Genomic DNA, 12,304 nt, shown 5'->3' on the forward strand with positions numbered 1-12,304 from the left:
GGTGCAGATAGAGGCAAGGTCTCTACCCCAACTGGTTCTTATCCAGAAGTTTTATGACCACCTTAGTGTGTGTTGTCAACAAGCTGCTGTGAGTCGGGGTGTAGCGGGTTGACCTTGGCTGGCTGTCAGGTGTTCACTAAGTCACCTTATTACTCCCTTTCCCAATGGAACAGGGGACACAACAAGATGGAGAACAACCAGCAGGGTGAGATAAGGCAGTTTTATTACAGTTGTGAGAAACAACTGCTCACTTAAAAATTTTAAAAGGTTTATAAAACCTTTATAAAAATACAACAAAATGACTATATAAGGAAAAATTTGCAGTGCTGGGAACTGCCCCCCATGGATACCATGTGGCCAGTTCATCTTCAAGATGAATGCTCAGTCTTTTATACCCCTGGGGGTTGCATCAACCAGCCCTGGCCCCTCCCAAAGTCTGTCAGTCAGCTCTTCTTTGCCATTTAGTGGTGGAGACTGCTTTCTTGTAACTTGATTGGAGGTCAGGTGTTGCCATGCCGCGCCCCCTAAGCAACAAGCTTTTCCATTCCCGACTGCCCCAGGTAAGGGACACGTGCACGTCTTCTTTAACTTGCCCTAGACAACCCCGGCTGTCTGATGGTCACAATACGGGGGGGGGGGGGGGGGGAAGGGAACTATGGGGAGAACAGAGGACATCTAAACTACAGTAACATAACTATACATCACTAAAGCTTTTCTTAATATTCACACAATAGTTATCTCTTAATTGTGAGAGCAAATCATCTCATTATCCATCTATAACACAGTGGAAGTGAGTTGGTAAATAAGGACTTTACAATTAAAATTGTAAGGCAGGTATGTTTTATTCCAGCTGGGACACATAGGGGATATTTCTACCATACATGTGTACCTGGTGAGACAGGTTTCAGGTTTAAATACAAATTGATCCCCCAAGCCCACACCTCCCTGCCAGCCCATTCCCAGCCCATTCTCCACCTTCTTGTGATTCATATTATAATTAGTCTTTGGTGGTGCCACGCTTCCTGGTGGTCGGGGGTAGGGGTCTTCAATGAAGTAACATCATCTTCTTCAGTGTTTGCTGCTTGACCTTTTCTTCTGGGCAAGCGCAGTGGAGGTTTGGCTTTCTCCCAGGTCAGTTTGTCCTGGCCAAAATAAGGGGTCTGGTTCTTGCTGGCTCCTTAAGCAAAAGGTTCTGCTTTATGGGTTTCAACAATACCTGAGTCTTGCTTTACTGAGTTTTCTTATCTTTATGGCCTTTACTTAGCAACTAAATTCTTATGTGTTCTGTTACAAGTTGTTTCTACCAAGCAAGTTACATTCCTGTTACAAACTCTGTTCTGTACTTTTGCAAACTTGCTAAATAAGTTATATATATATTTCTGTTTTCCTCCACCCGCCCGAGTACATTATATGCTTCTAAAATTCTGAGTTTTCATTAACATACATGTTTCCCACATTAAAAGACAGAAATAAGCAAGAATCTGTGTGTGCATAAGCTAAAGAAAAAAAGGTCAGTCTCTACTTCCCATCAGTAGCAATGTTCGGACACTTCCTGGGAAGCAGGGCTTCAGCACACATAATGGTTCCTCCAGGAGCCAAACACTGAAGAATCACAAATGCCCCATCTTCCTCTTTTGTCCCTGTTGCCATGTATCACAGTGCAGGTTTGTTGTGTTACGTTGCAACTGAGTTCATCGTTTCCAGAGAGGGTCCAGCTGCCGGTGCTGGGCATGGGAACAAACGAGATGGGTCTTGGTTTCATAAAGCTCAAGAATCCATTTATTACCCCTGGGGAGGAGGGGCTGGACAAAGATGAAAAGACCAGGCAAAGGCAGGGTCATGGGGTTTTATAGGGTATCACGGGGGTGGAGTTATTAGCAACACAAGGAGGGTACAATCAAATTCCCACCTCTTAGGAACAGGGGAACTACACAATGATGGTCGTCTCGCCCATTCGAGAAAAATTCCCGCATGCCATAATTTTTCACTATATGGATGACATTTTAGTATGCACTGAGACTGACCATTATTTGGAGATGGTTCTCAAAAAGACTATTCAAGCCATTGAAGGAACAGGATTTGAAATTGCTACAGAGAAGACTGAGTGCACCTGCCCGTGGACCTACCTTGGATTCCAAATTGGCGAAAGGACCATCGTACCTCAGGAGCTTATCATCAAGGACAGTCTGAGAACCCTGAGGGACCTAAATTAGTTATGTGGAAGCATAAGCTAGGTTTTTTCACTGCTAGGGATCACGACCGAGGACCTTGCACCCCTTTTCAACTTCCTGAGAGGCTCTGATGACCTCGACTCCCCATGAACCATCACACCAGAAGCCCACGTAGGAATCCAAAATGTATCAGAGGCACTGTGCTTAAGACAAGCCCACCGTGCTGATCCTACCCTGCCTTTCCAATTTGTCATCTTGGTAAGTCATCCAGGTTTCATGGGCTCATTATCCAGTGGGACCCCACTCTGAGGGACCAGCTTTTAATCATAGAATGGGTGTTCCGATTGCACCAACCACATAAGACTATCACAACACCCCAGAGTTGATGGCTTAGCTCATTATAGAGGTCAGATCATGCCTCAAAACCTTAGCAAGGTGTGAGTTCACATGTATTTACCTTCCATTGACATCAGGTGATCTGGAAGCTTTGCTCCAGACCAATGAACACCTCCAGTTTTCTCTTGGCAGCTATCCAGGTCAAATCTCTGTCCATCTACAGAAACATAAACTATTTAATGAGTTGTCTAGGTTTGGAAAGACAGGTGTCTGCTAAGGAAGGCAGGAGCCTCCTCTTAAATGAAAAAATGTAAACCTCCTTCCTCAGAACTGCTATAAATTTTAAATTAAAGGGCTCTCAGGAAAAATATGGGAGCAGGAATAACAGTTTTTTATTAGGGAAGAAAATAAAAAAGATAAAATAAACAATGCAGCAAACCAAAACAACACTGACAGAGTCAGAATACAACCTGACACCCTGTTGGTCAGGGTGCTGGTAGCAGTCCAATTGGAATTGTGGCTGCAGTCCTCCTGGAGTATCAGGTGTGGTTCTGTTTGGGCAGGGATCCTGTAGAAGGATGTAGTCTTCCTCCGAAGATCCAGTGGAAGAGGCAGCTGTTCCTCTGGGAAATCCAGTGGAGAAGCCGTGTTGATCTTCCAGAATCTCAAGATTATATCTGGGTAAGAATGCTTGGCTCCTCCCTCTGGGCAGAGCATCTCACAATGGGATGACATAGTTCTTATCAGTCATGCAGTGACATTCAATAGCCTATTATCAGCAGATGTCCCACTTAACAGAAGATGTCTGCCCACTTAACAGAAGACAACTGCCATACAGATGGCAAATAGAATACAATTTGCTTGGCAATCCAGGACATGAGTGTTTTAATTTGGTTCCAAAATCATTTAAGAGTCGAACTCCTTTTAAAGGCACTGACTGTTTTAACTGATGTCTCCAGAAAATCCCACAAGTCAGTTATGACTTGGAAAAATCCTGACACTCAGGAGTGGGAGTCTGATGTTCAAATTGTTCAGGGATCCCCAAAAATTGCAGAATTAGCAGCCATTGTCAGAGCATTTGAGGAGTTCAGACAACCCTTGCATCTGGTTACTGATTCGGCTTATGTTGCTGGAATAGCGGAAAGAGCAGAACATTCCTTATTAAAGGAAGTGCCAAATTCAGATTTATACAGCTTGCTTTCGAAGTTAACATACCTCCTCTCCCACCAAGAGCAACCATATCACATTATGCATGTGAGGTCACACACTGACCTCCCAGGACCAATTACAGAAGGCAACCAGAGAGAAGATATTTTAGCCATGGCAGTGCAGACCACCCTACCAGACATTTTCAATCAAGCCAAATTGAGCCATCAATTTTTTCACCAAAATGTACCAGCCCTTGTCCGTATGTTCAAAATCACAAGGGAGCAAGCAAGAGCAATTGTGGGCTCCTGCCCCAATTGCCAGGAGTTTGCTTTGCTCTCTATGGGGGCCGGGGTTAACCCCCAAGGCCTCAAAAGTTTACAGCTGTGGTAAACAGATATCACACACTACGCACCCTTTGGGAGACAGAAATGTATCCATGTGTCCATAGATGCCTTCTCTGGGGCTGTATTCGTATCTGCCCACTCAGAGGAAAAGGCCAAAGACATTATCAAGCATTTTCTTCTATCATTTTCCACCCTAGGCATTCCCCAAGCTATCAAAACAGATAATGGTCCAGCTTACACCTCCAAAAATTTCAAACTGTTCCTAGATCAATGGGAGGTGAAGCACACCACTGGCATACCCCACTCCCCAGCAGGGCAATCTATTGTAGAGAGTTCACCGTCCACTCAAGAGAGTCCTTGATCAGCAGCATGGGGGAGTTGAAACACTACCAAATGTAGAAAGATTTTGTAACGCTCTTTATGTCATCCATTTTCTTAATACTTCATTTATGGAGCCAAACTCCCCATTGTCAGGCACCAACACTAGCAGAGCTCAGCTCACAGAGAAACCCCCTGTGCTGATCAAAGACCCCAAATCCAAGCAAATAATGGGTCCATTTACATTAGTAACTTGGGGCAGAGGCTATGCTTGCATGTCCACAGAATCTGGCCCAAGGTGGATTCCTGGCAAGAATGTCAAGACATTTATCAAGTCGCCAAATACAGCACCCAGAGACACTTCCCTGGAACCCCAGAGACAGGAAAGAGGTCAAGCTTGGGTGGTGTGGAGCAGAAGAAGGAAAAAGACTGTAAACACAGATGTTCGTCACAGAAGCAGATGACTCTCTACTCCTCCAAAAGATTATAAGACTCTCTCTTGATCAATAAACTTTTTGGACAATGGGGGTTGACAAGATGGGATTCATCTTTTGTTTAAGAATTTTTTTCAATTGTAATAATTGTTTTTATTGTTTTACTCATGTTTCCCAGTTTAGTTAAGTGTCTGCAGAAGTCCATTGGGGTCTTCTTAGTAAGAAAAAACAGGGGAATTGTGGAATCCTCTGGATCTTTTCCCCTCAGGGAATTCCCCAGACCCTCCCTTAGAGAGACTTACCATAGAGTTTCCCCATCTGGGCAGACAGAAAAGACTTCCCTGTGGAGTCTTGCACAACACTGATCCATCCCAGTTCCCTTCCCCATATGTCGCAACTTCCCCTGGTTTCTCCTTACCCTGTTTCCTCATTGTTTGTGGTGCCCCGGTGGCCAGCCCCTTCTTCCCTGAAAGCCAATCCCCTTTGCCCTGCTCCTTGGTACTGCCCCCATAGCCTCCCCTACTTAAACCTTGCAGAGAGCACATGGTTGATCTTTTGTCTCTGGTTTCCCCTTTGGTGTGCAGAAATAAACCTCAGTGGAATTAACTATATAAAAGGCCCTTCTGCCTCTCTTTGCTGAGCTTGCTGTGGTGAGTGTGGTGTGTGTGGACTTGACTGCCTTGCCTGAATGTTTACCCAAGCAGCATTTCCACAGGAGATGCTCATTGGGGAAATAGGTAGCAGCAACCACTATCTTAACCCCCACACTGCACACTGCTACACAGGCTGGCTTGTACTGTGTGAATTAAGGAGCCCCTGGGTTGACTGACAGGGGCCTAGTCCAATTACATCTCTCCTAAGACTGCAGGCATTTCACTGGCCAGAACCTGAAGGGGCGTAGAGATCTGACCAATGAAAGTATCCAGACCGGGTTTTTCAAATGCTCTATATAGGGAAGGGCTTGGGAAATAAACTCTCTCTGTTGCCACATGAACACCGGGGTAAGTGGTCTTTGTCTCCTGCCCACCCCCCACGAGTCACATCACATCTCCCTTAGCTTTATATATCTGAGCTGGCATCATATGGTATGGAATATCCCTTTGGCTAATTTGGGTCAGCTGGCCCGGTTGTGTCCCTGTGTCCCTTCCCAGGATCTTATCCACTCTCACCGCCTTTGATGGGGGAAGGAATGTCAGAGGGACAGCACTGCTCAACAGTAGCCAAAACACTGGTCTGTTATCAACACCTGTCCAGCTACCAATGCAAAGCACAGCACTATGAGGGCTGTGAACTTCACCTCAGTCACACCCAATACAGTGGGTATGTTAGCTTTAGCATTTGGTGACCTTGGAGACAATGGGACATGGCTCATCCAGCTGTCCTTTCCTGAGAGATAGAGAGGTAATGCCTGTTGCTATTAATTCTGCTATGCCTTTTGCTGCTATTGTGAGTGTTCAGGAACACATAATCATGGAATGATTACATGCAGGTGCTTTTATTAAGGAGCTCTGGGTGTCAGGGGTACACAGACCCAAATCTGACCCAACATGGTTTTGAGCCAAACATGGTTTATATTCTATCGTTATATAACTTACATAATAATTATTGAACTTATATTGTTCTACTGTATACATTGATTTCATCCAAGCATGGATTTCTCGTGATCCCCATCAAGCCCCTAACATAGTTTCTCATGAGTCTTTAAACAGTAATTATATCTCATCACATCTAACAATTATATCATTTATCATATACTGACTACACAGGTGCAGTTTCACACGATCTAGCAAATACAAGGCCTAACATTTCCCAGGGCCTACCTTTAACATTTTCCCAGGGCCTAAGAAGCCTAACTTTCTTTCTAACTCTCCGAATTTTCTATGATTTTAAAATCTTTTACTATCACTATCAAATGTGGAGATTCTCAGTTCAGTCGAAGAGAATTCTCCCAGGCTTCAGGGCTGGGAAACTTAGAGAGGAAGAATGAAAACAGTTATTATCTCTCCTTCTGTTCATGTTGTTTATAGATATGTACCTTCAGAGTGTGCTATCCATAGTTCACCAATAGTGTGAAAGGTTTTTACTTTGAGACCAATCAGATTTCACCTTAGTGATCCTGGTTATAAAAGGACGCTACCTCTTAATAAAGTACCTCTTTTTCGCCTTCTGAATTATGGAGTCATTTCATCCATCCCTGACTCAACAGCGTCAATCAAATCTGAGTTTCTGCAGCTGTATGGTGGCCAACCAGGCTGTTGCCCTAATTTTGCTTTCCCTCTTGGTATCCCATATGCAGAGAAGCAGAGGGAGCTGGCTCAGAAGGGCTTCCTGAAGAATGGCAACATGGGAAGCCTAGTTAATCAGCAGCCCAAGAAGAACAATGTGATGGCACGAACAAGGTAAAGGACTGGAAAAGCACTCCTCTGTGCTTTAAGCTGCAATCCCTAATGACCTTAGGATGGGCAAGGATAATGGTCATTGCTATTTGCCTACTGCCAAACATACTGCGAGAGCAGTGATAACCCTTCCCGGTGCTGACACGCCCAAATGCTGTGTTGCATTCCATCCCCTGGGGAGATGCAGGGACAGCTGGGCTCAGGACTGGTGACAGTGCAGCCTGAAGGAGGCAGAGGCAGCCCAGCGTGGTTGAAATTAGGGATTTGATATGACTGTTTTACATGTTCTGGGTAGTCTCACATAACACCTAATCCTGACAGCAGGAGAGTGTATGATGCTGCTTCATGTAACACAAACTGATTGAAAGCTTAATTCTGCTTTGGCTGCTTTTATTACAGTAGTTCCCCTGTTCCTTTTTGATGATGACCCCTTCTCCATACTTATTGACTTAAAAAAGGATTGTGAACAATCCATCTCTGTGTGCTTTGCCATATACCTCCTCCTCATTTGAAACAGCATGGTCATACTTTGCTGGAGCTACTTTGGCACATCTCTGTATGACAGTATCAGACAGTGCTACAAATTGCTGTAAAAAAGGATGTTATTGGATGAATACTTTCATTTAGAATGTTTCTATTGTTTCCATGCAAGCTTCTGTACACCAATGTATCATTTACCTTCATTCAGGAGTAAGGAACCTCCCCTGAGTCCACAGGATTATATGCTTTGCAGTTTTTAGAGGAGGACCTCACTTAGAATAACAGCAGAATATGATAAAGTTGCTTGAATTACCATATATTACATAGAAAGGGAACTGCAGATCAGAGCCTTTGTGTTAATTAATTAATTCCCAAACTCCACAATAGTAGTCATAAATCATGACAGGATTTTGTCAAGTTTTATTTGTAAGCCCCTGTGATGTTGGAACATACTGCATTACTCACTGCTCTGTTTGGTTGTTGAGATCATACAAAGGAGGCAGACCCTTAGTGGCAGCAAGAAATTGGGCAGATGCTCCCACTGGCTTTTCCATGCTTCTTGTCTTCCAAATACAAACTGAAAAAAATTGGTTTCTTTTGACAATAGTGTTGCCTTCAAGGCGTGGCGACCTGGTTCTAAGTCCGGCACGGTGGCCCAAAGCCCAGGGTCACTCGGTCCATATGCTCCTGACACCAATGTGGTGGACAGCAAATGGCGTTTATTGAGGGGTCTCAGGGGTTTATAATGGCTTGGGCAGTCAGCGTCATTTCCTTCTGCTCACGTCCGGCTGGGTGTGGCCGGGCACAGAGCAAGGGTCTGACTGCAGGGTGGGGGGTGTCCTATCTAACTGTACAGCCCAAATTCTTCCGCACACTTGTCCCTGACTCTCCACACAATAGACTGAACACTAGTTTTCCAAGAGGAATGGTAGAAGATTTGCTGCTTAAGAAGTTTAGAAACACTGAAATTAGTGAAGGAAGATGCTAAGGGAGAGAAGATGGGATATGTACAGGTGCCTACTTGTAAAATTAGTGAGTTCTCCTTGGAGAGGCTGCCCTTTCTGAGCTGTCAATGAAAAGAAGAGTGATTTCGGTGGGAAAGGACTGAACAATGACACCCATCAACAAAAGCTTTAAGCAGCCAGTTCAGTCCATTTGTGTACACCTGAGCACTGTTCAGAGGACATGTGGATGCCTCCACTGCCAAGAAGAGCCTGTTGGCAGTAGACTTGCATTTCTTAGTTACTTTTCACACAGCTTTTAGAAGCATCACTTTGGATCTGCAAAACAGAGGTTTGCAGCCATTGTTTTAGCAGCAGATGTAGCCAAGCTCCGTTGTTCCCACATGGCTGGGAGATGTCTGGCACAGGGTCTCACTGGCCCATGTCTCTTAATCTCCCAGCTCCCTTGGCTTTCCGAGAGCCAAGCAGCACCACAAGCATAGCCCTAGTAATACTTCAGAATGGTTTTGTCTGTTTTGCCACAAACAGGGAACCCCAGGAAGGCAGAAATACCACAAGCTTGTTCAAGCAACTTTTCACAGGATAATGACTGCAGTACAATAGGAGATATTCCAGTGGGATACTCTGCAAAACATTCAGGTTATGGTAGTTCTTTAAAGTCTAAACTGTTGACTTCCTCTGGTCTCTGCAGGAGGAGAATAAGCTCAAGCCATGTCCACATTTTTAACAGTTCTGCTCTTCTCCTCATCAAATATGTTTTCCTTCATTCAAGGAAACCATAGCACCTCTCCTAGTCTCTACTTCACCTTTTACTCCTTCCTTAAGGCTTTTGTTCTGTATTTTCTGTATGAATTTCTTACATTCAGCTTCTAGTACCAGGTAGCCTTCACTATTCAGTCTTCTGGGTCAGGGGCACAGCCAGCCATAGAGGTAAAATGCTCTGAATCTATAACACAATTAGTCTCCCTAAGAGCAAATAATAATATGTGAACAAGGTTGAGGTGTTGCTGGCATACTCACTACGAGCACAGGTCTTACAAAAAATTTGGTTAAATAAAAGCTCCTTAACATCAATGTAGCATTAAGAAGCAGGCATTCTTTATTTGGCTGGATACATGGGGGGATAGCTCCTCCCAAATTCATGCGTGCTGAGTACAGGACAGTTTCTGTTTATATACTGTATTTTGCATACATATTCATTGATTGTCCTGGACTAAACATACACATGATAATAATTGCCCTGAAATCATTAACATATTTGCCCTCCCCTTTACATATGCATTCTTCTGTTCTGTGGATCTCTCTGGAGGTCCCTGGTGGTAATAGACCCCAATGTTCCAGGTGACCTGGCTGAGATGGCAGGACACTGAGGCTGGTGAACTTCCAGTTCTCCTTCTTACACAATGGGCCTTGTGCAGTTTCCATTGGCCAGTAGCTTTGGAGAACAAGCAGTGTATTAGCTCACCAGGTATAGTCCATTTATCATCTGGTAACATTCCCCCCCTTTGAGGCTTGTGAAGCTTGTCTTCTTTTGCAAGCCTTCATAAGCCTCACTTTGCCTTTTAACTAACATCATATAAGTTCCTCATGTTGCATTAGCAATCATGTTTTTATGGAGTTTAAAGCAAGCATCATAATTACAATTATTACTATGATCACAAATATACTTTGCAAAAGAGAGGCCAACAACCAGTTAGAGAAAATCCAAATCCTTTAAATATTTTGTTTAATGAGTTACTTTCTAATCCTGCCCTTAATTCTCTGCTGGATGGATCAACTGATTTTATCCTCTGTATTTGATCATACAAGTCAGCAGTCACATTTGGAATGTGGACACAAGTATTGTTGCTTAAATTCAAGTATCCACATACTCCATGTAACAGCATTAAGTCTAAGGCAAATCTGTTTTGTACGGTCATTTTAGTTATGGCTTACAATTGTTCTTTTATTTCCGTGAACCCCAACTTAGTCGCATTTGCTAAAGTTTCCATTTTCAGAGTCAAACTGCTTATGGTTAGTCTATTCCAGAAGGTAGATAGATATCTGTGGAGTGAAGATGGATTCTAGAATCCATCCCATTATGGTTCCTGTACAAGGGTATTTCCAATTTTCATCATGTTTAACTTTTCCCTGTAGTCAGGTTCCCAGTGGTGACTCCTTCCACAAGGGACAACATTAATACCCCCAGTGTCCATTGTACTCTTGATTCTCCCAGGGGCAAATGTGTGGGCCAGATTCCATTACTTCCACCCATACTGTGGGTCCTAATGATTTTGCCATGTCTTGTTGACAGTCTATACCTTTCCAAGTCTCGTTTGTTAGGTGACACCAGGTGTCATTAAGAAAGGTAGAATAATTTCAACAAACATGTCCTCACCTTAGATCCTGAGCCACAGTTATGAGTCACTGTATGTCAGGATTATTACTAGTACAAGTGTATACTTGAGTGCAATTCTACTTTTTTTTATCTTTGGATTCTTTTGCCTTGACCTTAATAAATCAGAATATTTTATACCTACCTGCAAGGGGTCTTCTGGGAGGCCTGAATTCTCTTCCCAGTCTAGACACCACTGAACTGGATGAAGATCTTTCCTTCGTCCCATTTTGAGGGATGTTCCATATTTCTGGTATTTGACATCCCCAAGGGGTATTAGTGCAGTCTGTCAGCCAATAAATATTCCCTGAGGTTATTTCCAGATCTGGTTTTGAGATATTACAATTCTCAACAGTATCATTCTTATGTGTCCATTATAAGGAATATTCTCATTCCATCCCTGACCAATTGGCATGGGTGCTATTTCCTTTCCATGTGTTCCCAAATTTTTGTCAAATTGCTGACTAAAGCTCCCCACGGAACTGGATTTTCTGCAGAGGTTGGTGTTGGCAAACAAGCTGTTATAGAGGTTACATTCTGTAATCTGCCAAAATCTTGCACTAGCTTCAAGATCACATTTCCCTTCCCCAGAGATTAACAACATAGTTTCTATTATAATTATGCAATTATTTATCATCTTCATTTAGATCCAATAAATAATATCCCCCTAGAAAAGCATATCTTATACCTAAAACAGTGGGGTTTATATACAAAAAAACCCTTGCACAATGTTAATTAATCTTGTTTCTGCTGTGTTTAATGTGTGGTTGCTGGTTTTACCCTCATGTGATAGACCCAGGGTTCGATTCTTTCTACCTTAAGTGCTGTGTAGGTTGCCAGGAGAACTTGAAAGGGTCCTTTCCTCTTTTCTTCCAAGGGTTCAGAGTTCCAGGTCTTTACATATACAAAGTCCTCAGGTTGGTATGGGTGAACAGGTGCATTCAAAGCAACTGGTCTCGATATGGTTATAAACCAACGGAGTCCAGCAAGTGTTTTTCCTAAAGAAATTAGGTATAGATTTAAATCTGTTTGTCCCTTTGAATGTATTTCTCCGGGAATGGATGGTGTTTGATACGGCAATCCGTACAGCAATTCATAGGGACTTAGTTAGGTTTTTGACCTTGGCTGAATTCTGACTCACAAAAGAGCCAGAGGGAAGGCCTGTGGCAATTTTAAGGAAGCTTCTTGACGCATTTTGCTAATTTGTCGTTTCAAAGTCTGATTCATCCTTTCCACTTTCCCACTTGATTGTGGTTGCCAAGGTGTATGTAAGACCCATTTTATATCTAGAGTTTTGCTTAGCTGTTGCACCACATCTGCTATGAAATGTGGGCCTCTAT

The 12,304-nt window shown here is 43.3% G+C and overlaps 1 protein-coding gene across 2 annotated transcripts in view; it reads left to right on the plus strand.

The window, feature by feature from the left end:
- The window catches only part of LOC131095410 (protein FAM219A-like), a 348,552-nt gene that overhangs the window by 327,649 nt on the left and 8,599 nt on the right, over positions 1-12,304 (plus strand). For both annotated transcript variants that reach the window (XM_058043106.1, XM_058043107.1), the window contains exon 3: positions 7,049-7,151. In XM_058043106.1, coding sequence (XP_057899089.1) covers positions 7,049-7,151 — 103 coding nt within the window. The remainder of the gene's footprint in view (positions 1-7,048; positions 7,152-12,304) is intronic.

Source organism: Melospiza georgiana, chromosome W, assembly GCF_028018845.1.
Source record: "Melospiza georgiana isolate bMelGeo1 chromosome W, bMelGeo1.pri, whole genome shotgun sequence".
NCBI classification, from domain to species: Eukaryota; Metazoa; Chordata; class Aves; order Passeriformes; family Passerellidae; genus Melospiza; species Melospiza georgiana.